The sequence below is a fragment of the Eretmochelys imbricata genome, chromosome 13 (assembly GCF_965152235.1).
Source record: "Eretmochelys imbricata isolate rEreImb1 chromosome 13, rEreImb1.hap1, whole genome shotgun sequence".
In the NCBI taxonomy this organism is placed as follows: domain Eukaryota; kingdom Metazoa; phylum Chordata; order Testudines; family Cheloniidae; genus Eretmochelys; species Eretmochelys imbricata.
In genome coordinates, this window is record NC_135584.1 from 5,013,200 (window position 1) to 5,039,809 (window position 26,610).

The following is a 26,610-nucleotide window of genomic DNA, read 5'->3' on the forward strand; positions in this document are numbered from 1 at the left end:
TGATTTTCTCTCTTGATCCTTCTTCCTTCTGCCCTGTTCTCTCGTTTGTTCCCTCCCTCCATCTCCCCCTTTTTTCCTCCCCTCCCCCTGCACTCCCTCCCACCTCCAAACTGCCCCCCCCGAAAACAGCTGTAGCTCCAGCCACCCATGCCGGTCCGTTCTCAGCCTGGCTCTGCGGTGACTGCTGGGGCTTGTAGTCCTCGCCTCGCCAGAAGCGCACGGGGACAAGGGCCAACGTGGACTACAAATCCCACAATGCCCCGCGGAGGGGGCGGGGGAGCGTGCCGGCGCACCGCCCTCTGCCGGGCTGTAGTCCCAGCGCGTCGCCCCGCCGCGGGAGGCTGCGCGAAAGAACTACGAGTCCCGGCGTGCCCCGCGCTCCGCAGGGCTGGCGGGTTGGGCGGACTGCGGACACTGGGGTGGCTGAGTGCATCGGCAGCCCCCCCGCTTCGGCCCCGCCGCGTCCCCCGGCTGCGGGGAGCGGAGCCATGGGCGGGGAGGACGAGATCGTGCGCATCGCCAAGCGGCTGGACAAGATGGTGTCCAAGAAAAGCGCGGTGAGTCCGGTGGGCGGGGAGACCCAGGGGTGCCCCCCAGCTCCCGCCCCGCAGCGCCCGACCCCGCTCCCGGGGTCCCCCTGGAGCGCCTCGCCCCGCCCCCCAGGGCCTGGCGTGCCCCTTTGGAGCGCCCCTCTCCCCTCCTCAGCTCCCGGGGTGTCCCCCCCCGAGCGCCCCCCTCCCCTCCTCAGCTCCCTGCGCCCGCCCCCCGGAGTGCCCCGCCCCCCAGCGCCGTCTGTGCCCCCCTTCTCCCTGGGGTGCCCCCTTGGAGCGCCCCTCTCCCCTCCTCAGCTCCCGGGGTGTCCCCCCCGAGCGCCCCTCTCCCCTCCTCAGCTCCCTGCGCCTGCCCCCCGGAGTGCCCCACCCCCCCAGCGCCGTCTGTGCCCCCTCTTCTCCCTGGGGTGCCGCCTTGGTGCGCCCCTCTCCCCTCCTCAGCTCCCGGGGTGTCCCCCCCGAGCGCCCCTCTCCCCTCCTCAGCTCCCTGCGCCTGCCCCCCGGAGTGCCCCACCCCCCCAGCGCCGTCTGTGCCCCCTCTTCTCCCTGGGGTGCCGCCTTGGTGCGCCCCTCTCCCCTCCTCAGCTCCCGGGGTGTCCCCCCCGAGCGCCCCTCTCCCCTCCTCAGCTCCCTGCGCCTGCCCCCCGGAGTGCCCCACCCCCCCAGCGCCGTCTGTGCCCCCTCTTCTCCCTGGGGTGCCTCCTTGGTGCGCCCCTCTCCCCTCCTCAGCTCCCGGGGTGTCCCCCCCGAGCGCCCCTCTCCCCTCCTCAGCTCCCTGCGCCCGCCCCCCGGAGTGCCCCATCCCCCAGCGCCGTCTGTGCCCCTTCTCCCTGGGGTGCCCCCCTTGGTGCACCCCTCTTCCCTCCTCAGCTCCTGGGGTGTCTCCCCCGAGTGCCCCTCTTCCCTCCTCAGCTCCCTGCGCCCGCCCCCCGGAGTGCCCCACCCCCCCAGCGCCGTCTGTGCCCCTCTTCTCCCTGGGGTGTCCCCCCCCGAGCGCTCCTCTCCCCTCCTCAGCTCCCTGCGCCCGCCCCCCGGAGTGCCCCGCCCCCCAGCGCCGTCTGTGCCCCTCTTCTCTCTGGGGTGCCCCCTTGGTGCGCCCCTCTCCCCTCCTCAGCTCCCTGCGCCCGCCCCCCGGAGTGCCCCACCCCCCAGCGCCGTCTGTGCCCCCTCTTCTCCCTGGGGTGCCCCCTTGGTGTGCCCCCTCCCCTCCTCAGCTCCCTGCGCCCGCCCCCCGGAGTGCCCCACCCCCCAGCACCATCTGTGCCCCTTCTTCTCCCTGGGGTGCCCCCCTTGGTGCACCCCTCTTCCCTCCTCAGCTCCTGGGGTGTCTCCCCCCGAGTGCCCCTCTTCCCTCCTCAGCTCCCTGTGCCCGCCCCCTGGGTCCACCTGGAGTGCCCTGCCCCCCAGCGCTGTCTGTGCCCCTCTTCTCCCTGGGGTGCCCCCTTGGAGCGCTCCTCTCCCCTCCTCAGCTCCCTGTGCCTGCCCCCCGGAGTGCCCCATCCCCCAGCACCATCTGTGCCCCTTCTTCTCCCTGGGGTGCTCCCCTTGGTGCACTCCTCTTCCCTCCTCAGCTCCTGGGGTGTCTCCCCCTGAGTGCCCCTCTTCCCTCCTCAGCTCCCTGTGCCCGCCCCCTGGGTCCACCCGGAGTGCCCTGCCCCCCAGCACCATCTGTGCCCCCTCTTCTCCCTGGGGTGCCCCCCTTGGCATGCCCCTCTTCCCTCCTCAGCTCCCGGGGTGTCTGCCCCCGAGCACCCCTCTTCCTTCCTCAGCTCCCTGCCACCGGGTTGCCCCCTCCCTGAAGAGAGCCCTACTAGCACTCCAGTCATGTCCCCTGGGGTGCCCCCTCCCAGTCTGTGGCCTCCCCCATCTCCAATTGTGTGTCTCCCCTCAGTATGTGTACTCAGGGATGCCCCTGCAATGTCCCTGGTTATCCCCTTCTCTCCTGAGTGTGCCTCCATCCCTCTCACGACCTGGTGTGTGTGACCCTCTTTCCCTCCCCCATACCCCTCTCCCTACAGCCCTATCCTGGAGTGTCCCTCTGTCCCCTTCTGAGCCCTGGGGTCCCCTCTCCCTGCTGCCTTCGTGGAGTGTTTGCCACACCCCTTCCTTTGTTCTCAGTTATGTCCCCACCACTGCGTCCCCCGGTATCTCCCCAGAACATCTAGTGTTCCCCAACACAACCCCCCAAAGCCTGCTGCTGCCCCCAGTGCATTGTCCCATACAGCCCCCTATCTTCTGCTGTCCTTCACTATGTGTGTGCCCATAGCACCCCTTCACCTACTGTCAAGTGGATCTAGCTCCAGTGCCCTCATGTTCCCTGTCAGTAGGGCCCTACCAAATTCACGGTCATGAAAAACATGTCCTGGACCATGAAATCTGGTCTCCCCCCCTGAAATCTGGTCTTTTGTGCGCTTTTACCCTATGCTATACAGATCTCAAGGGAGAGATCAGGGTTTCTCAAATTGGGAGTCCTGACCCAAAAGGGAGTTGCAGGGGGGTTGCAAGGTTATTTTAGGAGGGGATCACAGTATTGCCACCTTTACTTCTGCACTGCCTTTGGAGCTGGGTGGCTGGAGCGTGGTGGTGCTGACTGAGGCCCAGCTCTGCAGACAGAAGTGCAGAAGTAAGGGTGGCAATACCATACCATGCCACCCTTAACCTGCAGGAGATGGTTCTGCCTTCAAATCTGGGCCCCCAGCCAGCAGCCACCACTCTCCAGCTGCCCAACTCTGAAGGCAGCCTGCCTCCTACAGCAGCGCAGAAGTACTGCAAACCCCCCCCCCCAACTCCTTTTTGGGTAGGAACCCTACAATTACAGCACCTTGAAATTTCAGATTTAAATAGCTGAAATCATGAAATTTACGATTTTTAAAATCCTATGACTGTGACATTGACTAAAATGGACTATGAATTTGGTAGGGCCCTACCTATCAACCATTTTGCAGCAAAGCATTGTAATTCTGGGTTAGCCATCTACAACATTGTGGTAGGCGAGCCACCTGTTGCTTTCTGCTCCAGCCCTATTAGCCCCCTTCCTTGGTGCTTTCCTTGCGGAAATGCATGGTGGGCCCTCATCTATGCCTTTCTGCCCCTATAGTCCCCTCACCAGTGCCCTGCTGAAAAGCACATGCATACAGGGAACCCTCCTTTGCCTTTTGGTGGCCTTATCGTTTACCATCAGACGTCCGCAGGAAAGCATGATGAGTCTGGGGGAGCCCCTCTTGCTGTTCCCAAATCCTCCCCTCAGCTTCCTTGTACCTTCCCATTGCAACTTCGCTGACTCCTGCAGCCCTCTCCCATCAGTATAGCTGCAGCCACCATCACTTCCTCTCAGCCCCCTGCAGTACAAGGAAGGGTAGACCTTGCAGCTCCTTCAGCCCTCTGAGGTCTCCATTATTTCCTATCACTCGGTCATCACTGCCTTGCCTCAGAAGGGGAGCACCATCACCTTCCCTTGCTTCCCCATCCTATTCCGCTGCAGTAGTGAGATAAGCAGGAAGCTCCCATCATCTCTCTGTAGCCAGAGGTGTGAAGAGCTCCTTTCTTCCTCTCAAATGGCCAGAGACAGGGGAAGCACTCCCATCGTCTCCTAGTATGATAGGAAGCTTTCTGCTGTCTCCTACCTACTTGTGGATTCCATTTGCCTCCCAACCTAGAAAGCTTTGGTGGGAGAACTCATAATCAGTCTTCACAGCTGAAGTGAGGGAATTCCTTCATTTCCTTTCTCCTCCCAGCTCCTTCTGCATCTCCTTCCTGGGGACTGATCCTTTCTTGCTTCCTCCTCACCTAGCAGTTCTCCCCAACTTCTGTGATTGCCCTAGTTCTCCCACTTCAGTCCCCAACTTCCTTCCTCAGAGGTGGATCCATGTCTCCTCTTAACCTTCCCTTTATACAATAGCTATTTCTCCAATCTTCTTCCCCTGGACTGCCCCCCAATACGCTTTCTCTGCCATGCAGGCCTGCTCCCCAGTACTCTTCCTCCCTAATTCTCTTCTGTCCCTTCACTGTGAAGATAAAATGACAATCTCTGCTTTCCCCTAAAATCACATCACTGAAGAGGTCCTCAGCCTCAAAGTGGTGGGGTGTTCTTCAGAACAGGAAGCATGAAAGAATCATTATTGTTGAATTGGCTTCCAAGTGTCAGTGATGAGCAAGGAGAAGCAGTGATTTGACCTAGTTGGCATTGGAGTGTAAAGTAATGGACTGTCCAGTTGGTAGTTTAACAGGTGGGTCACTATATCCTGTGATTTTTGGCTACTAAACCATGTGCAATTTACAACTCATGAACCAGCATCCAAACCTTTGGTTACTGCAGTCATAGTCCTTCGCCACTGGATCCTCATTTTGAGTGCTTGTGCCCCACTCTGGCCCCACCTTGTCAAATGAGGAAGTTAACTTTAACGCACAGTGGTCCCAATCCTGCTTTCATTGAAGTAAGTGGCAAAACTTCCTTTGAGGGGAACAGGAATTGGGCCATTATGTGCACCGTAAAGGCTGGATTTATTTGACTCTTGATCTCAGAATGTCAGGAAGAAATTTGGCAAGTCATTCATTCTGGGTAAGTTGCTGTAAGGCTCCTGAGGGAGTGAATTGCCTGTGTGTGTGCATATTGAAACCTTCAACTTCACTTTGATTTAGCTCTCTCAGCCTCTGTCCTGCAGGATGATGCTGGCAGCTGGATCTCTTTCTGAGCTGAATCGGAAACAGCCTTTCTGCATGGAGGGGGAGGGATCTGAAGCTGAAATGTCTTGTCAGTTCAGGCTGCTTCACACCATTGCAATTATAGTCTCTGTAGGTTTTGTGTTCCAAATGGGCCTGGAGTGGTTAGTATTTTAAATGAGCTGTTAAATGTGAACACTAGAAGGCCTTGTCGGTTAGGAGAGGAGGGGAAGAAACTGCAGTCTGAATGGAGGCTGACAGATTCCAGGCTGTAGTTTTCACGGAGAGTACTGCGGAAGTGAGGCTTTGCTAACATCTGTCCATAGAGTTTGCAATTGTACCTGACATTTTAAAATGTGCACATGGTGTAGTTAGAGCCATGCAGCAGCTGAATTTTCTGGACAATGAAGCTGATGAATGAACATTTTACATACCATATTCCAGGTGACCTGCTTCCTAACTTCCTTGCTTCTTATCAATTTTGATTCAATGGTCAAAGCTTTCCTAAACGGCAGTGGGTGGACATCCTGAGTACTTTTGCAAAGCAAGTTTTCCTTCTAGCCACAAATCCTACCAGGGACACAATGCCAGCAGCTCTCTCCTACCATAGGCACAATAATCACTACCCCCAGGGCTGACTGTGAAGTGCTCTAAGAGCCTCTGATGCAATACCTTGGCAAAGGTATCCACATCATCAAGCAGGTTGCCTAAAATGGTGATTTGCTAACAGGATTATTCCTAAAGGAAAAATGTCGTGGGAGGGTAGTTTTTCAGATGGCAGTTTTTGTCTGAGGTTCATTGCTTAGGAGTTTTAATTAAACCATCTGGATAAGGATAATAGTAAACTGTGTAAGTAGCAGCATAATAGAATTGTGCTGTGTGCCAGGACAGATCTGTTACATAACCAGGGCCAGTTCTAGGCACCAGCAAAACAAGCAGGAGCTTGGGGTGGCACATTTCTAGGGAGGCATTCCGGCGCCGGCCATGCCGCCCCTAGCAATGTGCCCCTGCCGCCCTAGCTCGCCTCCGCCTGCTCCCCTGAGCGCGACCGCCGCTCCGCTTCTCCCCCCTCCCTCCCTCCCTGGCTTGCTGCGTGCGAAACAGTTGTTTGCGCGGCAAGCCTGGGGGCGAGGGAGGAGAAGCCGAGGGGCGGTGCGCTCGGGGGAGGCGGAGGTGAGCTGGGGCAGGCAGCGGTTCCTCTTAACCCCCGGTTACTTCCTGTGCTCTCCTGAACCCTCGCTTACCTCTGCTCCGCTTGCTCCCCTGAACACACTGCCTCTCCCTCACCTGAGAGGGAGGGGGGAGCAGGTGGAGCGGAAGTGAGCTAGGGTGAGGGGTTGCGGGTGAGGGGGAGCTGCAGGAAGCAATGGGGGGGGAAAGGGGTTGGGAAGGAGCGGAGTTGTTGCGGTGTGGGGGGGTGGGGCGTGGAAAAAAAAGCGGGGGCGGCCAAAAATTTTTTTGCTTGGGGCGGCAAAAATCCTAGAGCCAGTCCTGTACATAACAATACTTCTCTGTTTTGCTTGGTTCCCGTACCTTAGCTAAGGCCTCATTATATACTGTTAGTTCAGGAATATAATGGGGATTGTTTCTAGTGTCATCTCAAATATCAGTCCCAAGATTGGTTGGTTGGCTCCCTCATGCTCTAGGAACAATTATTGCTTCATTGGCCTGTGTAGGCTGAGTTTAAGTAGCTGTTCTTCCTTTGGTGATATGGTAGAAGTGGCCCATAATAACTTTTTTTTAGTAACTAGTAGATTTCCTCCCCTCCCCCCTTCTTTCACAGGATGGTGCGATGGATTTGCTGAAGGAATTGAAAAGTATGCCTATAACTCTGGACCTCTTGCAGGTAAATCATGCAACTAAGGCAAGGAAAACTAAAATCTAGATGGAGGTGGAATGAATGCTGATTTTTTTGGAATGAGATTAAGCCAGTCTCCCCTGCCATTTGTCCCCTCTCCCAAAAACATCAAACAACTCTATGCAACGTTATATTTATAAAGCCTCACCAACAGAGGGGCTTGGGGTACTATTCATCATCGTAATCAGAAGAAATTCAAAATTCCATTTGTAAACATGAAGTGAAAAGGCCACGCTTCACAAAACCAATGGAGGGATCGGATTAAAGAAAGAGAAAACAGATTGGGGAAGCAGCAAATGTGTGGCCAGGAGCAACCATATTTTTTAAAAAGCTTTTGTAAAACTACTAACAAACGAGAGCATCAAGGTGTGTTTTAAGTGGGGGGACAGGGACTGAAGCAGAGCTTGAGGGGAAGCACAACCTAGGGCCCACCAAACTCATGAAGCTGATGGAGTCCATAAAAGTTGGGGGGCATGTTCCATCGGGATGAGATTCTAGGGAAAACTCTCGGGCCGGGGGGTAACTCCAGTCTGGTTTTTAGAACTAGGTTAAATAGTTAATAAAAGTTAAGGGCTTTAGTAATATGCTGAAACTTAAAAACATTCCTTACGGGCTTCGGTTACAATTAAGGTGCTGAACGTCCTTTTAAAAGAAAATCCTGTTCGAAGAATGGTTGTGGTTTAAAGGCTTGAAGTATTGTGCATTACAGCTATGCATCTGTTTATAATTTTGGCCCTGTTTTTAGATTTCTAGGACTCTCTGAGGGATTTTCTTTCAAATCATGTTCAGTTTTGAGTAATATATATACTGCTTCTAGGTGGTTAGGAAGGGGAAAAGGTGTCATGGGAGATGGAGTCCACCAAGAGAGAGCCATATGCTATGTAAGCCAGATATTCAGGACTCACCGAAGAAGCCAGCTTGTTGGTAGCTGCTCTTCTGTAGAAGCATCAAGCAGCTGGCCCTGTCTCCAGGGATTTGTACACCTTGGTCAATGCTGCTGTGTCTTGTGATGGAGACCTGTTTTTCTCTAATTTTAGCGCCATTGGCTAAGTAGTCAGTTCTTGAGTGGTTCACTTCTTGAATGTTGGTTTGCAGTCCACCCGGATTGGGATGTCGGTGAATGCGCTGAGGAAGCAGAGCACTGACGATGAAGTGATATCGCTTTCCAAATCACTTATCAAGTCCTGGAAAAAGCTTCTCGGTAAGAAAATAAGCAGGGTTTGTTGAATTCAGTTTACCAAATAGCCAGCTCTAGCTGCTTTGCTATCCTGTAGGCTGCGTTACTCCTTCACGCTTCTGTCTGCATCAGTAGAAATAGGAAATTCTAGCAGGCCACAGAACTTAGAACCTTAAAATTAGACTCCTCATCTGGAGGGTTTCAGTGAATTCCATTTAATAACACTGAGTTCCTATTTTAAAAGAAAATGATCCCTGCAGAAGAAGTGGAATTATGGACCAGGACTGCATGTATTTAATGGGTACTTGCCCAGGCTTGCGAGGTTTGAAATAACAATAGTTAGCGTGACAATGATAGTAATACTCTGATCTTATTTATAAAGTTCTCCGTTTGCTGACTGAGGTGCTGCAATTTAACGTAAATGTAATATTAAAATATCAATAAACTAGCACAACCGATAAAAAGCCAACTAGTGTAACATCGTAAGAAACCTGCTAGAAAGCATTTCCAGTTGCGATGGGTTGGATCAAGAGGTCTTATTTAAAATCTTATTGCTTGACTATACTTCCCGGAATGGAATATTGTAATGCTTAATGAGCAAATGTTCATAAAGCTCTTTGAAGATGGTATTTTGCCTTTTGCTTGCTCAAAAGCATTAACCCATTCAACCCCCTCTCAGAATAGCTAATTAGCATGATCCTCATTTTTTCTAAAAGTCAGTCAACTTGTCAGCTTAGTGAGTCATTAGCACGCGGGGGTTAGAGCTCAGGAGTTTGTCTCACACTTCTTTGTTCATTCCTCTAGACCACCCTGGAAATAAAAGTGTTTTATAAGCAACCTTTCCTGTGGAATTTCCAAGAATAAATGGAAATACTCCACCTGAGTACTAATAAAGACACTTTATCAGGCTTCTGGAGCCACGGAATTGTTTTTTTTTTTTTTTCTGACTAAAGAACATGAAGCCCTAAGCCCTTTTAATTTCAAATCAGAAGAGAGGATATGTCTTGAGTGGGTTATTTGTGTCATTGGTAACTGATGTAATTGTCTTTAGCATAAAGCATGCTTCTGAGCCATATGACAGTACCTGTGTGTGGTGAAGCTCAGGGTAGAATGTCCTTTCATCAAAACTAACAAGTCTGTTTGAGTCAGTAGAAACAAATATCTTCCATATTTAATACCATCAGGGGCTGTTCAAAGTGTATGTGAAATGAACTGCTAGTTCCAGTCTGCATCTCAAAGAAACCTCCTACAAATAACTTGGCAAAGAAGCCAAAGACAAAACGGGTGTTGGAGACTGGACTATCTTTTCCTCCCACTTGCTGCTGGGGCTGGTCCTTCTACATCAGGGTGGATATTTAATGGTGGGACCATAAAGGGAAGTGTTCAGTGCCTGTTCCTGGCCTGTATATGTTCTGCGTTTAACCAGAACTTCTGTCTCCAGGACTGTGAAGCCATCACCTTCCAACAGCACCGAACTACCTGGAAAAGAAATACAATTTATTCTTTTAAGAAGTGTATCCCTGGCCTTCCAAACACCTACCTTGAGAGAGGGGCTGGCCCTCATAGTCACTTTTGAAAATTGAATTGGGTTTAAGTCCCATTTTCAGAAGTGATTTTTGAAAATTTTATTGTCTATATTTAGCAGCAGGGGCCTCACTAGAAAAGAAACTTTGGCTGGGATAGGTCTTCCCTCATGAAGAAGCTAATCTCCTCAGGGAATGAAGGACGGGTCCTTTCACACTGGCTAGCTAGGGAAAGGTTTGTGGTACGTTTGCCAGTTGCCTGACTCCTTGCCACTCAAAGGCAAGTAGAAGGATTACCACGGGTGCATTACAGAGTAGTTAGGGCTGTATAGACCTATTCCTCCATGCTGCTCTTCTGGAGCTAGTCACTTACCTCCAACCAAATATCCAGGCTCTTAACCGTCCTTTGTGCTCTGCTTAGTGTAGTCAGGATTGTGGTGTGAAGATCAACCCTGAACCCTCTGTAGTGTCTAAAGTGTTTGTTTTTTCCCTCTTCTCACTGGGTGCAGATGCTTCAGAGGACAAAAGTGAGGAGAAGAGGAGGAATTCTTCCTTGTCGGCATCCTCCTCAAAGGAGAGCGGTGACTCGAGAGACCAAAGGTAACGCTTCCCTTTAGCCCAAGATGATGCTGTTGTACATGTTGTTCCATCACTTGGGGTTTTCTGTGTTAACATTTGATCTTTAATGTGTCTGTTGGGCTGTGCAATTGGTCTGCTCAGATGCCTCATTCTGGTCAGACCTGCCAGGAGTTCAGCCTATCCAGCAAAGGTGACAGGCTGCCTGTAGATCTGTGTTCTATAATAAAGAGAAACTACAACTGTAATGGAAGAATAAACATCTACAAAAGACAGTGGCTTTAGTGAGTTTTTTTGCTTTCTGTTATACATGATTTGTTTTACCTTCACGTTTCCATTTCCTTCTGTTTCATGCTGGTTTCTTTCTCTGTTAATAAAACATTCCTTTGGGTTTGATTTTGTTTGTGTTGCATTTTTATATTTTTTTCCCTTTGCTTGTTGTAAACCCTTGGAGTCCTTTAGAAGGGCTGTGACTATGCTCAGCCTTAGCATTCTAAGCTGATGCATGGGAGCCAAGTATTCACAGATGCTCCTAGCAGGAGCTTCACCCTCGCCCCCCCCATTCCCTGCACAATGATCTCCCCTCCACAAGCGGTGGAAGAAGTCCACCCGCCTGCCATGCCCATGCATCTAGCTGGTCTGCTGCTGGCTCGCCCCTCTTCATGGCGTGGGTGCTCCCCAGCCTGTTCCCCATCTGAAAAGTGTAGTTAGAACAGTCAGCAAGGGGAAGTGGGGCTCAGATGGAGGACAGGGAGGTTCTGGGGTGGGACCAGCTTCACCAGAGTCCCAGCTGTGCCTCCCAGAAGCAAGAGACTGATCTTTCCTTTTAGCCAGAGCGCTCCCAAAAATCCCGCACAGACTCCAGGAACCTGGCCATTTCATAAGGTGTAAAACACCTGTGGATCAGTCAGTTTCTTAAGGATTAATATTAAGAATGTAAGAATGGCCACACTGGGTCAGACCAAGGGTCCGTCTAGCCCAGGATCCTGTCTTCCGACAGTGGCTTGTGCCAGATTCTTCAGAAGGAATGAATAGAACAAGGCAATTTTGAGTAATCCACCCCCTGTCGCCTGGTCCTAACTTCTGGTAGTAAGAAGTTTAGGGACACCCGGAACATGGGGTTCCATCCCTGACCATCTTGGCTAATAGCCATATTCTAGTTTCTGTTTATTGGTAACTCTCTTAGGTCTGTATTTGTCTCTCTGGTTTGCGAGTTTTCCCACGCTCATTAAAGTGTGTACCAGTCAGTCAGTCCCTAGCCTCTTTCCGTGTCTCCTTTTTGTTTCAGAACTGTCACGTGACTGCTGTTGCAGCTTAGTTATTTTCAAATCCCTGCAACTTTGTGCAGGGCTGGTACAGTGAAAGTTACTGACATCATGGCTGAGCTACAGCAGTTTAACTTGCTACATATATATCCTCCTCCACTTGTGTATAAACTTGAATTAAATGTTCCAAAAGATCATGATCTGGCATGTGCATTGCAATGCTTTTAATAACAATGGATCCCTCTGATTTTGAGGCCATAAACCCAGCTGCAATGCAGTGTAAAATTGGAGCAGGGACTGTCTCTTGTTCTGTGTTTGTCCAGTGCCTAGCACAATGAGGTCCTGGTCCATGACTGGCGTTCCTAGGTACTAATTCTACAAATAACATTAATCTGGAATCTCCCAGCTGAAATTTTCCCTTTGCACTGTGCAAAGGCAAGGATTTCTCTGGGATGGAGGTGGCAGAGCTTCGTGTATTTTCAGTGAAAGGCATGCTTTTGTAAGCTGGGAGAGGAGTGGTGTGAGCACAGGATTGGGACCCAGGACCACCCTCCATCTAAATCCTGCTTCTGACACTGGATCCTTCTGTGCCCTTGGGCAAGCGTCTTCAATTCTTACCCCCATTTCTCAATCTGTAAATGGAGAATGATACTTGCCAGCCATATAGGAATCTGGTGAATCTTAGTTCATTTGTGTTGGCAAAGGGGAAAGTGTGTTTGTGTTAGGCTGATGGTATACTAGAGTCAGGAAATAACATCTCAGAGAAACCTCTGGCTTAGCCTCTGATAGACTTTCCTCAGGAAATGCTTGTGAGCCTAAAGTAAGGGGCTTTTCCCAGCACATTGCCCAGAGTTCCTCAGCTGTCCCCAGAGCCCCTGGGAGAGTGAGTAGGGTGAGAATTGTGTGAGTAAAACAAACCCAGTCTGTGAGGACACTCGCAGTTTGGAGGAAGCGGCCTGGAGTTGTTGCAGCCCAAATAACACACCAGTTGTGGTTATGGAGGTAGAAATATGGTGCTACCTGCTTTTTCAGCAACCAAGGACCAAGGGATTTCCCATCTGTCCCACTGAACGCTTTGTCCTCTGCCAGTAAGGCTTTAGGAGACACTGTGCAGCTGGTACTTCTTTTTCATTTCAAAGTGTGGTGCAGACATTAAACCTCCAACACCCCTGTCAGGTAGAAGTACCCTCTTCCTTTTACAGGGGGGAAACTGAGGCAGAAGTTAGGGGTTAGAGATATTTAGCTCCTATCTCCTAGCCCGTAGCCAGTCCTGTACATCATGCTGTCTCATTACAGAGAGAAGAGCATATGTTCCTCTGATGGTAATGAAAGAGACTCCCAATGTGCCCTGACAAACTCAGAGAGCTTATTGGCCAAGAATTGCCCCTTGTGAAGGACAGGCTGAGACTAAATTAGTCAGACAGTATGGCTGATCTATGGGCGATGAGTGCACTACTAGGCTGGTTTGATGAGGCTGTTATCAAAGCTGTAGAGAGAGGCCAGCCAGTGTTGAAATGTACATACTTCAGCCATATAGTCTGACAGATTTTGGCTGAGCCTTTACCCTTGTGTCAGTGAAGAAATTTGGGATACCTCTTGGCCCTTAACTTTTCTCGATTTCTGCGGTGCAGATGGGGAATTTCTTTGGCAATGACTTGGGGAACTAACATCAGTAGAGCTGTATCCAGTGTGGAGGTGGAGCTTGTTCTGGTAGGCGAGATATTTACGTGATACACTAGTATATGGTATCCCTTATAAAATTATATCCTGCAGTTCTGTATTGTTATGATTCAAAGCACTCTGGATGGTGTAGTATTGTGGACTGTTACTACAGTATTTTTTAATAGGTTGCATATAGAATGTCTTCATCTCTGGCAGCACTGTGGTTTGTTTTTTGCCAGGACCCCTTAGAGCCCCATGTGATCTACGGAAATATACATTCAGCCATGTATGGGTAGTCTGTACAGAGAGGCATAGATTCATATGTACTGCAGTAAACGATGGAACTTGCTCCCTTCAAAACAGCAGCTGTTTCCTTGCAAGCCACCATTTGCAGCATCTCTTGCAAGTGACACTGTATATACTCAGCTTTATGTCACTAGTTTTTTAGTCTACATTTTCAGAAAAATGCACACACAAATTCACTTGTGCTTTTAAACTATTGTACATCTCAGTGACTATTTGGGCCATTGTAAATCTGGCCCTAAGACTTACATTTTTGCAAAAATAGGCCCTGCAGGCCCCCTTTGCACATTCAATTACTATAGAGATGTTTAGACACCTGAAGATGCAGATGAACCCCTAGTGGATTTTGCAAATATGCCTAAACCAGTTACCTGCCCAGATCCCATTGAAAGAGCTCAAAGGGAGTTAGGTGCCTAAAAGCCTTTGAGGACCTGGACCTAAAGGCTTTAGTTCAACCCCTCCACAAGTGCCAGGGTTCAAGCTCCCTCTGCATCACTGTGCCCTAACCCTTATAACATTGCCCTGCAGGGAACACCAGTAGGCCTGAGCAGGTAGTTCAGCTTTCCTTCCCATTTCATCCTTGGCTACATTACTGTCTGAGCCCGCAGGGTGCCATTTGGGGTAGGATACGTCCAGAACTAGCGTCAAACCACTTCCTCCTCTCATGACAGTTTAAGATTTTTGGGCACTGATATGCTAGGCTGGGTTGGAGCTAGCCCTGCTGAACTATTCCAGGGTCAATGCCTTGAGCTGTCCAAGTCCCATTGTCCTACAGCAGCAGCTTCACGATTAGAAGATAAACGCACAAGGTTCTAGGACAGCTTCATCGCCTTGCGAGTAAACCAACAGACCAAGAACAGTAGAGTGGAGTCTGTTTCTGTGGCTATAAATGTCAACTCTAAAGGAGTCATTCTCTCCCTTTTCCATAGAATGGACAGAAAACGGGTCGGGTTCTCTGTGGCTCCTCTGTGGCTTCACTGGTGGGGAGCTGGTTATAGACCCCTTGATTCTGTGCCCCTGCCCCCAAATAGGTTAAACAGCTGGATGTTTTCCCTAGGGATCAGATATCAGTGGAGGCTAGCTGGAGTGCATGGGCTTTAGCCACTCCCCCTCTCTGCTGCTGACATGTCCTCTGCCAAGGGGGCTGTGGAAAGGGAAGTCTGCTGGGGCTCCCCAGTGCTGGGGGAAACCTCAGCAGCAGGCCTATGGTTTCTGCTCCCTTTGTGTTGCCTGAATATGCAAAGAGAAGAGAACAGGACAGAGAACCTGTCTGTATACGCAGGGAACCAAATACCTTGCAAGGCTGAGCGTGTGATACAGAGGCTTTCACCTCCAGGTCACTAGCTGAAGTTCAGCCTAGGTCAGGAGGAGCTGAAAATATTCCCTTCTTGTTAAGTGGCCTAGAGGGAGTGAGTAGGTGTTTCCAGGCTGTTTCCTAGTGGTGGTTTGTCCACGTTACACTTGCTCTTGTTAGCAGCTCAGTTGGTGAGGGCTAAGCCTGAGAGGGCATGGACACTCATCTGCCCTTTCAGCCCTAGTAGTGGGCCTTCCCACCGCAGGGTTAAGCTACGTGGCTAGAGAACCTTGCACGGTCACTGTCTGGGCTGTACCTGCTCTGTGAATACACAGAGGACTACCAGTCTCCAGGGATGTCCAACCAGCTGTAAGTGCATCTGTAAATAAAACCTGTGAATGCTATGGGGCCTGACTTTAGAAAACCTGTGTGCAATTGTGCATGCCAATGACTGGCTGTGCCTGCCCATGAGAATGACCCTGATTCACCATTACAGGTGCAGTTACTCAATTAGCATGTTAATTCACAGCTGTTGTCCATGCTCCCAACACCTCTGGAAATTTGGGCCTTGAATGACTCCAAGTTAGAAGCCTTGATGTGTCTCTCCTAACCAGTGTGCTCTAAGGAAAGGTTCAGAGTGGGGGAGTTCTGGTTGCAAGACCCATTGTGATTGTCACTTAATACTGCAGTACAGACAAAGCCCACGTCTCTCACCCTCTACTTCTCGTTAACTGCTGACCTTTTCTACAGGTTTTACAGCTATATTTCAACTCAAATCATAGTGTCATAGAATATCAGGGTTAGAAGGGACCTCAGGAGGTCATCTAGTCCAACCCCCTGCTCAAAGCAGGGCCAATCCCAATTTTTGCCCCCAATCCCTAAATGGCCCCCTCAAGGATTGAACTCACAACCCTGAGTTTAGCAGGCCAATGCTCAAACCACTGAGCTATCCCTCCCCTCCATGGGACTCCTTTGAACTGTTTTGGTGGTAGGAGTTGCTGCGTTGAAGAGATGAGGCTTTACATAGAAACCAAAGAGGTTACAATCTGTGCTGAGAGAAACTGAGCCATGGGACAGAGAGGGGGTTCTCTGCCTTTATCCTACCTTTGGGTAGTACTGTCGGTCAGGGCCAGGCTTCCTAGGGTGTCATAAACAGGGAACATCTTCAGCTGGATTCTAATAATCTTCACTGAAAACCCCCTCACCAGTCGGGAATTTGCTAAACAGCGCACCATTACCAACGCTCAGAAATCAAGTCACGCTAATTGTGGGTGGAATTCACCTTTTTCCATTTAAAGCCGGGGTAGCAGGGAACTGAGTAGGGGGCTGGAGACATAGAATTCAGACCCCTCTACCTCTAAGCAGGAAGTGAGATTACAACGCGGAAGGACTGCTCTCCTGTATGGGGTTTTTTGGTGACTGGGTCCGCATAGTTATGGATCCCGTTACTTCTTTCCTGGTCTACTTCCTAATAGTCCTTCGTGCTGGCCTCCCTTTGCTGTGTCCAGGGGGCGTAGCAGCCCTGCTGCACCCCTTCCCTCAAGAGGTCCCATAGACAGCCCCACCACAGTGCAGACATGGGGTGAAGGGCCTTGATCTGATCTTCCCCTCTGGCCTGCATTTCGCTCTAGAAGATTGAATTTCAGGCACTTAGCTCAGCCGAGAGCCTTGTTTTCGATACAGTGTTTTTGGCCATGAGACCATAGCCCCGGTGAAAGGTGTGGGCCTGCCAGCCCTGGAGATTAGAGATCTTTATCTCTGGAGAATCTGCAGTGCAGTCAGTAGCTGAGCAAACTTCTCCTTGTTACCCTGCCAATGTGCCTCAATCTTGAGCTAGAGGAACTGCCTCTGGGGACATGAGTCTCCATGGCCCATTTGCTTCTGGGGCTCTCTGATGAATCTACCTCCCAGGGTGCTAGTTAGAGGAGCAGTTTCTGATGTGATCACTTAGGAACTGGACTGCGATCACCTGACTCATTCAACAAATACCAGATTCACAGGGGGAGCAGAAGGGGTGATGTTTACATTTATTGCATTTTGAAGGGGTAAAAAAGGGCATAATCTGGGGGAAGTGATGCATAGAACGATAAAGTACTGGGTCATGATGGACCAGCTCACTAGAAAGGCTAGACATGCCTGACCCTAGCATTTCACATGGTGTGGAATGGACCATCCTTGATCTTGTTGCATTTTAAGAATGTGCAGAGGAGCACACAGTGTTTATTTGAACAAACTCCTTTATTTGACTGGATATTCTAATTGCTCGCTGAAGTGCCTTGCCATGCATTGTGTGGTGCGTGTAGTGCTTCAGATAAAAACGTCTCTTTTTTTCTTTTCTTTGTTACACCAAGGAAACAAAATACACAAACACTCCAGGAATAAAATTGACCCTACTCCCACAATCCTAGCCCAGGCCCTCTCACTCCAGCCCAGTTCTAACAGAATTCACTCCTGAGCACAATTAATTTTAAACTCCCCATAAGCGGGCATCTGTGAAATGAGTCGGGCAATCCCTGAGGATCCCATCGTCGCTAACTGGCATTGACGTGACTGGGACTTTTGCCTGAGTAAGGCTCTTCCTCGGGTCTCGGCATGTCATTCCAGGAGGTTCCACGATCCAGAGAGCTCTTACTTGGAGTTGAGAATTCCCATATGGCTGTGTGCCAAAATACCAGTGCCAAACTCCCCAGGCCCCATGTTGGCAGGTAACAGAAAGTCGAAACCCAAGCATGGAGTATTTGGCAGTGTCCAATAGCTGTGTAATAGCCCTTCTCATTGGGCCTGTTAGGAGATTTTAAATGGGAAACTCTAGGTTCTGTGGCAGTATTCTTGGGTCAAGCTGTGTTAGGGGAAGCTCCAAGTCACCTCCTTGTTCTGCTGATAGAGGGGTGACCTGGGATAGTTCTGCACCAGCCCGGAAATGCCCCATACAGAGCACCATCTCTGTAAGGCAGTCTTTTTGCAAAGTGGATTCACTGAATGCTCCAGTGCTGATTGTTCAATGTAAGGACAAGGCAGGCACGGTAATCTCTTTTATTGGACCAACTTCTGTTGGTGAAAGAGAAAAGCTTTCGAGCTCCACGGAGCTCTTCTACGGGTCTCGGCATGTCATTCCAGGAGGTTCCACGTTCCAGGGAGCTCTTACTTGGAGTTGTGGATTCTCGTATGGCTGTGTGCCAAAATACCAGCGCCAAACACCCTAGGCTTCATGTTGGCAGGTAACAGAAAGTCAAAACCCAAGCATGGGGCATTGGCAGTGTCCAATATCTGTGTAATAGCCCTTCTCGTTGACCTGCAAGGATATGACCATTTTCTTTTTGTTCAGTGGAGTAAATCAGTTTGCATAGACAATATCATAGAATCATAGAACTCGAGAGGTCATCTAGTCCAGTCCCCTGCACTCATGGCAGGACTAAGTATTATCTAGACCATCCCTGACAGGTGTTTGTCCAACGTGCTTTTAAAAATTCCCAATGATGGAGATTCCACAGCCTCCCTAGGCAATTTATTCCAGTGCTTAACCACCCTGACAGTTAGGAAGTTTCTCCTGATGTCCAGCCTAAACTTCCCTTGCTGCAATTTAAGCCTATTGCTTCTTATCTTATCCTCAGAGCTTAAGAAAAACAATTTTTCTCCCTCTTCCTTGTAACAACCTTTTATGTACTTGAAAACTGTTATCATGTCTCCTCTCAGTCTTCTCTTCTCCAGACTAAACAAACCCAGTTTTTTCAATCTTCCCTCTTAGGTCATGTTTTCTAGATCTTTAATCATTTTTGTTGCTCTTCTCTGGACTTTCTCCACATCTTTCCTGAAATGTGGCACCCAGAACTGGACACAATACTCTAGTTGAGGCCTAATCAGCACAGAGTGGAGCGGAAGAATTACTTTTCTTGTCTTGCTTACAACACTCCTGCTAATACATCCCAGAATGATGCACACTTTTTTTTGCAACAGTGTTACACTGTTGACTCATATTTAGCTTGTGGTCCACTATGACTCCCAGATCCCTTTCCTCAGTACTCCTTCCTAGGCAGTCATTTCCCATTTTGTATGTGTGCTACTGATTATTCCTTCCTAAGTGGTATACTTTGCATTTGTCCTTATTGAATTTCATCCTATTTGCTTCAGACCATTTCTCCAGTTTGTCCAGATCATTTTGAATTTTAATCCTATCCTCCAAAGAACTTGCAACCCCTCCCAGCTTGGTATCGTCCGCAGACTTTACAAGTGAACTCTCTATGCCATTATCTAAATCATTGATGAAGATTTCGAACAGAACCAGACGCACAACCGATCCCTGCGGGACCCCAGTCGTTATGCCCTGCCAGCATGACTGTGAACCACGGATAACTACTCTCTGGGAAAAGTTTTCCAACCAGTTTTGTACCCACCTTATAGTCGCTCCGTCTAGGTTGCATTTCCCTAGTTTGTTTATGAGGTCATGCGAGACAGTATCAAAAGCCTTACTAAAGTCAAGATATACCATGTCTACCACTTCCTCCCTATCCACAAGGCTTGTTACCCTGTCAAAGAAAACTATCAGGTTGGTTTGACACAATTTGTTTTTGGCAAATCCATGCTGACTGTTTATCACCTTATTATTTTCTAGATGTTTGCAACTTGATTGCTTAATTACTTGCTCCCTTATCTTTCCAGGTACACAAGTTAAGCTGACTGGTCTGTAATTCCCCGGGTTGTCCTTATTTCCCTTTTTATAGGTGGGCACTAGATTTGCCCTTTTCCAGTCTTCTGGAATCTCTCCATCTATAGTATTAGGCTTCATTGATAGGTTATAAGGACTTGTCAGCATCCATATTTGTGCAGAGCCACCCCAGCTCCTAGGAGCTCTGTGTTCATATCCAGGGATAGCCTTATTGGTTCGCATATTGTCATCAGTGTGAATTTGGGGGGTGGGCTATTGGCCAAGGTCTTTGCTCTGCTTTTTCCTGATTGGTTTTACGTCATCATAATGAACAGGATACTTGACCACATTGTCGTTGAGCCCCGTGCTGCTCTCAGTGACATGAACTGAATCATTCTGACAGGTGAAGTTTCTCTTTTAGCTCCAACAAAAGGCAGGACCCGCCGAAGACTCCGACCACGCCCAAAATCACCACCTTTCCGCCGGTGCCCATCACCTGTGACGCTGTCCGCAACAAATGCAGAGAAATGCTGACTTCTGCTCTGCAGACCGACAGTAAGTAACCAGGAGCCTCGCCTAGGGCAATGTGCTCCACTGGGCTGGCTACAAACTCCTGCAGGGGCCCCTTTGCCATGCATTCCTAGTGAGTGTCAGAACCGTCTGTGAGTAGAGGTCAGTGCTGCAGTAGGGAGGAGTTCCAGCCCCACAAACAAGAGGACCGTAGCCCTTAATCCCTTGGATAATGCTTATTTCACCCAGGAGATCTGAGGATCGACCTCTCTGTGCCGTAGAAGGGATAAGAGTGGGGGTGGCCAACTTCTACCTGACACTCCTGTTGGGAGTATTCCGCTGGGTATCTAGTTGGGGTGACCTCAAGCCAGGGGAGTCCCATAGGCATTGGGTTCACTCCCCATCGCCCGGTCTTGTCTGATAGCTTTGAAACTCAGCTGACATCCTCATTTCCCCACTGGGAGAAAGTGGAGCTGGAATGCAATGGGCTGGATATGCTAGTAACCACACTGCTGCCCATTGTGTTCTGCAGCTAGGGCTGGACTCTTAGGGAACCCAGCTATTAGAACGGATCCCCTGGAAGGTCATACGTCTCTAATGGCTTGGGGTGAAGTTTGTCCCTCAGTTACACCTGTGCTGCCCGGGTTGAAGCCAATGGGAGCTGTGGCTGCTCGGCACCTTGGAAAAGCAGTCCCTGAGTGTCCCAAGTTGGGCCCCTAATACTTGGGCTGTCCAAAAGGGGAGGTCACCTTTGAAAATGCGGGCCTGGCGGCATGCTGAGGCTCTGCATGAACTTGGAATGATGGAGTGTAAATGACAGATGGAGAAATGCACAAGTCACAAAGCTTTGTTCAAATCGCTTCTGTATGTCTGACATGTCAGAGAGTGTTAATGGCAAGAATTTCATTGTATCGTCACCTCACCCCATCCCTTGTCTGCTTTAAGGAATCCCAGCCTGTGGCTGTCCATCCCCTTCCTGCTCATCAGTCATTTGCCATGTCCAGGCTCCAAACACACAATCATTACATCACTCAGGCTGTTCCTTATACAATAAAGGTTGTTTACTGGATTTCACCAGCTCTTTGCTCCAATTAGAGTGAGTAGGAAGTGGGGGGAGATAAGGGTGTGGGCGGAGGGAGGTTGCTGGGCATTTGGCCAAGAATAAGTAAAGTGAAGGCCTGATTCTGATTACACCAGCTTTACTGCTGTGTAACTCCATGGATCGGAGTGGAGTTATCTCCAGGTTACATCAATGTGAGATCAGAATCAGGCCCTACGTATATACCTTTGGCTAAGCTATAAGTTCCCGGTATTGTGTTGGTTACGGGCAAACAATGCATGTTACTGCACCTGGGTGCCAATCATTGCCTTCGCTCTGGATACCCCTGTTGGAGCCAGTGGAGCACCAGAGGGCAAAAGTCAGCTGGGGGTCGTCAAATTTTGTCGTTGTATTTTAAAATGTGTCAAGGGTGCTGAGGCACTGCCGGTGACAGAGACAGTGTGTGAGTCGAGATAGGCAGAGAGCTTGATATTGGTCCCCTTAGGACACTATACCCCAGGGTCTCCCTTAGGACTCTCTTGGTGTTCAAAAACGATCAGTAATTGTGCGGGTTGTTCTTTTGCAGATGACTACGTTGCCATTGATGCTGACTGTGAGCACCTCTCTGGCCAGATTGAAGAATATATCCTTGCGCCATTGAGGATTCCGTGAGCAGCACCCCGGGGGGGAGGGGTGACGTTAACAGGCCAGCAGGAAAATAGGGGCGAATGGCGTTGTTTGTGCAGCCTGGGCTCTGGGCGGGGTCGCAGCGTTGTTCTGGATTAGCAGAGCTGCAGGTTAAAGAGGAAGCCCCTGGATGGATTTGTTGTCGACTCAGAACTGACCCTCTCACTGGTGTGATTGTGCATGGCTGCCTGTTTGTACTACTCCGATTGCCCCATCCTCCTGGGGAACAGACAGTCCCTGGCAACTTTCCCACACTTACCTCCTTGATGGCACTCATTGCCACCAGGCCATGGGGCAGGGGCCAGGCAAGATATAGCAGTTGATGTCAGGTAGCCTGCTAATTTCAGATAAGATAGAGTGTGTGTGTGTGTGTGGGGGGGGTGTTAGTTACATGCTGTTAGTGTAGGGTTGCACAGCTTTCTAGCTGCTCTAGTAGATAACAACAGCATGTGGAGGTATTTGAGGATCGTGGAAATCAGAGATTAATTCCACCATGCTGCCATTCCAGCGCTGGGGAGGAGTCATTCGTTAGAAGGGAATTAGCTGCAGCACTGGGACCTCTCCTCTCCTCCCTGACCTAAATTGGCTTTGGGGGAACCCCTTTGCAATTTATTTCTGGGGATGGCGGCAGCTCAGCTCTGGTCCTGGCACACATTTGACAGCTCCTGCCGTGCAGGCAGGGAAAGAGCCCAGCATCTCCCAGTATTAATCCCCGGCCTTTATGAGTGCTTGAGTTCGGTTAAATTCAATAAAACCATGGCCTGGCAAGTATATGTGGCCTGCTGGTCAATGTGTGGGCCTGGGAGGCCTGATTCCGGCTTCTACTCAAAGCTCTGCTACTGACTTGCTGTATGCCTCTGGGCCTGTCACTTTAACCCTTCAGTGCCTGTGTCCTCATCTGTCCACTGTCTGCAGTGACACCCCTATCTCACAGGAGACTGAGGCGAAATTCCTTAACACTCGGAAAGTGCTTTGCGATCCTTGGATCCGAGCAACAGAGGTGGCAGGGCTAATTATTTCCCTTGTAGCTCCTTAACTGTCCTCGTACGTATATACCAAGACGTCAAGAACACCGACATGAAGTACAAAAACCGCGTGAGGAGCCGCATCTCCAACCTGAAGGACTCCAAAAACCCTGAGCTGAGAAAGAATGTGCTGTGTGGAGCAATCACCCCGGAGCAGATCGCGGTGATGACCTCAGAGGTGAGGAGAGGAAACTTTCATAGGTGTTACCTTAAGGGATCGTGACCCATTGATTAACTTCAAGGTAGTAGCTGGTCTGCTCTCAAGATGGCAGCTCCGTTAAGGTTCAGACCAGCAGCAGCCAGTGATGTGCATGTCAGGATCAACCATGTGTCGGGGGGCTTTTTAGGTACTCAACGGAGTTTGGAGCCAGAGACTGGTCCTGGACAGCTCTGGAAACTGAAGCCCCCTGTGTATCCACAGAGCACTACAGGACACCCTTCCCTGCATTGTCTCAATGCTGGCTGGAGAAAGCACTGCTACAATTCAGTGGGCAGTTCTGTACTTGACCTCTCAGCTGAGAATCCCACACAATGGGGCCAGTTAGTGGTGGGGACATTTGTCTACTGGAAGCTAGACTGAGCATCCCAGTCACTTCCCATTAGCCATAGGTGACATGGGCTGGATTTGAACTGGTAACCTATAGTTGAGAGGCTCTATAGCCCATTATCTGTCCCTTCAGCCATCCAGCCCTGCTGGCTGTGTTCTCCCTCTGCTTCAGTGGGACCGTCAGCAGTGTGGTGGAAAAGTTGAGCTGATGTGCCTTTGTTTGTTTCCTAAAGGAAATGGCCAGTAACGAGCTGAAGGAGATCAGGAAAGCCATGACGAAGGAAGCGATCCGGGAGCACCAGATAGCTAGGACGGGAGGGACCCAGACCGACCTCTTCACCTGTGGGAAGTGCAAGAAGAAGAACTGCACTTACACTCAGGTTAGCCACCACCTTTGCTTATAAAGGGTACCCTCCTGCAAGGTTCTGAGCCATCTCCTGTCAGACTAGTGGAAGCTGATGTTCAGCATCTCCCCAGCTGTCCTTGGCACATCATGGGATTGGGCACTGTTAGGTGGCACGAATCCTGCAGCTCACCAGGAGAACCACAAGGGCCAGATTTTTCAGGGTCGTTTAGGTCCACAAGGTATTTGCAAAATGTGCTCACTTAATTTGCGTGTGTAGTTACCATGACTGCCAGCTGGGTCACTGCACATGCAGAGCACCCTAATTATCCCTGAGCATGTGCTGTGACCTGCGATATGCAGGTAGTTGCAGTGATTTGACATGCAAGGAGGCACCCAGGATCACCTGCAAGCTTTGAAAATCTTGTTTCTAGAGTTTAGTAAAGTTCCTGTGTCTGACAAGCCTGTTCAGAGGCCGCGGTCACATACCAGGATCCCCTATAGGCTTAAATATAAAGCAGATTGGTAGTTTGCAGGCAGCAATGACAGCATATGGCCCTGGCAGACTGTAAAGCCGAAGTTAGGACTAGCCTGTAAAAGAGAATGGGTTGAGTGCTTTTTTATGTTTTACTCTTAAACCTGTGGCTGGAGACTTGGGAGATGCAGAGGCAATTTCCTTAGGCACTTACCTACACCGAAAGCATGAATATCATGGATCCTGTGAGCTATATTCTTTCCAGATTTCAGAATGGGAATGGATCAGCTGTGAGCTCGAGCTAGGGTGACCAGATGTCCCGATTTTGTAGGGATAGTCCCGATATTTGGGGTTTTGTCCCTATTACCCCCCACCCCCCTCCCAATTTTTCACACATGCTGTCTGGTCACTCTAGCTACAGCACACAGAGCGCGACCTGCTATCGGAACGGACTTCGTTAGGCTGGTGTTTTAACCACTAAAACAGAAGCCCTTGCTGCTTTGAGGCCCTGCTGCTTCAACACGAATCAGTTTCCGCGGGTGTCATGGCAAATGGTGACAGATAGATGGACCGTCCCCCATGGCACTAGTTATCAGCCACATAAAGACCATTGGGGACTCATCTGCAGAGTGCTGCCATGGTGATGACTAGAAAGAAAATGCACTCTTTGACTAGCCTAGCCCCAGGTGTGACCGAGCCAGGCTAGTGCTGGGCACTGACAGTTCAAACCTGGAAGCCCTTAGGCCTTGTCTGTAGCAACGGTGGGCACACTGATGTAGTGTAAAATGGCATTTTCACCACCATCCTGTCTATGCCTGCTGTTGGCAGTTATCCAACACAATGCTGACAATCCCAGTGCCCTACCTCCATGACAGCTTCCACTGTCCCTGCTGTCAGATGGGGCTAGTGCAATGGGAGGTCATGGCTGAGAAGCATCTGGGGTGGAGACACAGCCAGAGTGTTCCTTGTACATGTCAGCAACATAGTGACTCTCAGGGGTCTGCTCCCTGGTTCTGATTGATGAACCCAGAGGATATTTGAGGACTACCATGGAAAGCCCATTATGAATCTCTTTGAAAGATCCAAGTGGGGGCTTTTCCTCCCCATTTCCCTTCTTGTCTCCTTCCCACAGGTGCAGACCCGCAGCTCCGACGAGCCCATGACCACCTTCGTCGCGTGCAACGAGTGTGGGAACCGCTGGAAGGTAGAGCGTGAATGACACTTGTTTGAATGAGGGTGGGAAATGTATTAAGATAAGTGGTGTTGACAGCTGTAGTTTGTCATTTTAGGAATAAATCCTTAGCCCCCTTCCAAGCCCCAACTGACTCTAGCAACTGCTGTCACACCCAGGCTAGAGGGAGAGACAGAGCATAACATGTCCAGCGAGTCTGTGGGGATGGGAACTTCTGCTCTGATCACTGTTAGGGTGGACTCGGCTGCTGGCTGTATAGAGCTCATGATCTTCTGGGATACAGCGGGATGATGCCTTTGCAGCCAGTCACTTTGCAGGCCTGGCCAGATGTACATGCTGGCATTGGTGGGAGATCAGTGGTGCAGGAGTTCGTAGAACAAGCTCAGCCTCCATGGCCCCATTCACCCGCAACAGTCACAATGAATCAGCACGGCTTTCCATGCCGCCCGTGGACACGGAACACTTCTCCGGAGCACGTTCACTAGGCTGCTCCCCTCCTGCCACGCACCCGACAGAAGGGAAGCAACAGTGACAATTATTCAGGCTTTTAAAGCTCTCACATTTCTGCCCCTTTGTGCTGTGCCCAGACTTGGATCGGAGCAGAAACCTTAGCTATAGAGTGAATGGTGAACAGCAACAGCACTGGCCCCAGCCCCTTGATGAGAGTGGCACGTCCTTATGCCCAGCTCTCTACCCCGCCTTTATATTATTCACCCTCGTTTACACAGGGTGGTACCTGTAGCTTCCCCTGCAATGGGAGCTGAATGGTGGCGCTGGAGGTTAGCAAGATCGCCCATCTTTAGAGGAGAAGGTTCCCCCTACTCCAGGAGGAGCAAGATTCCCCAGCCCCATGAGGAGGAAGACTGTCAGCCAGATCCCTGGTTCCTTCGTGGCCGCAAGTGCTGCCCACGGCCCTTGTTTACAATGGGGTTTTCTAATCTGGGTATAAACTTCAATCTCTTGCAGTTCTGTTGAGACGTCCGTGAGCCCGATGGCAGCGGCCGAACCTGGACAGACCACAACCTATATTCTCTGACTTCTCCAGCCATTGTGTACCGTATCCCAAGTGAGTTTCCGTTGTGTCACACACTAAGTGCATCGTCTTGGGGGGAGACCTGGCTCTCGGGTTGTGCACCTGTGGAGAGAAGCAGCTGTGATTGGAATCCAGGGGGCAGACAGACTGGCAGGAGAGTTCACTCCATGCATTTTGGCTGTATTTTCTCATCCAGATAAGTATTGTCATTTTTTCATAACAGTATTAAACTACTTCTTTTTTTTTTTT

The 26,610-nt window shown here is 50.2% G+C and overlaps 1 protein-coding gene across 1 annotated transcript; it reads left to right on the forward strand.

Moving 5' to 3' along the window:
- The first annotated feature begins 341 nt into the window (after positions 1 to 341).
- TCEA2 (transcription elongation factor A2) lies at positions 342 to 26,610 on the forward strand. Its single transcript, XM_077832178.1, has 10 exons — positions 342 to 557; positions 6,994 to 7,056; positions 8,164 to 8,269; positions 10,278 to 10,368; positions 19,932 to 20,065; positions 21,646 to 21,702; positions 22,795 to 22,949; positions 23,552 to 23,698; positions 25,269 to 25,340; positions 26,295 to 26,610. The coding sequence occupies exons 1-10, from the start codon at positions 489 to 491 to the stop codon at positions 26,301 to 26,303; spliced, it is 903 nt and encodes a 300-aa protein (XP_077688304.1). The 5' UTR covers positions 342 to 488; the 3' UTR covers positions 26,304 to 26,610.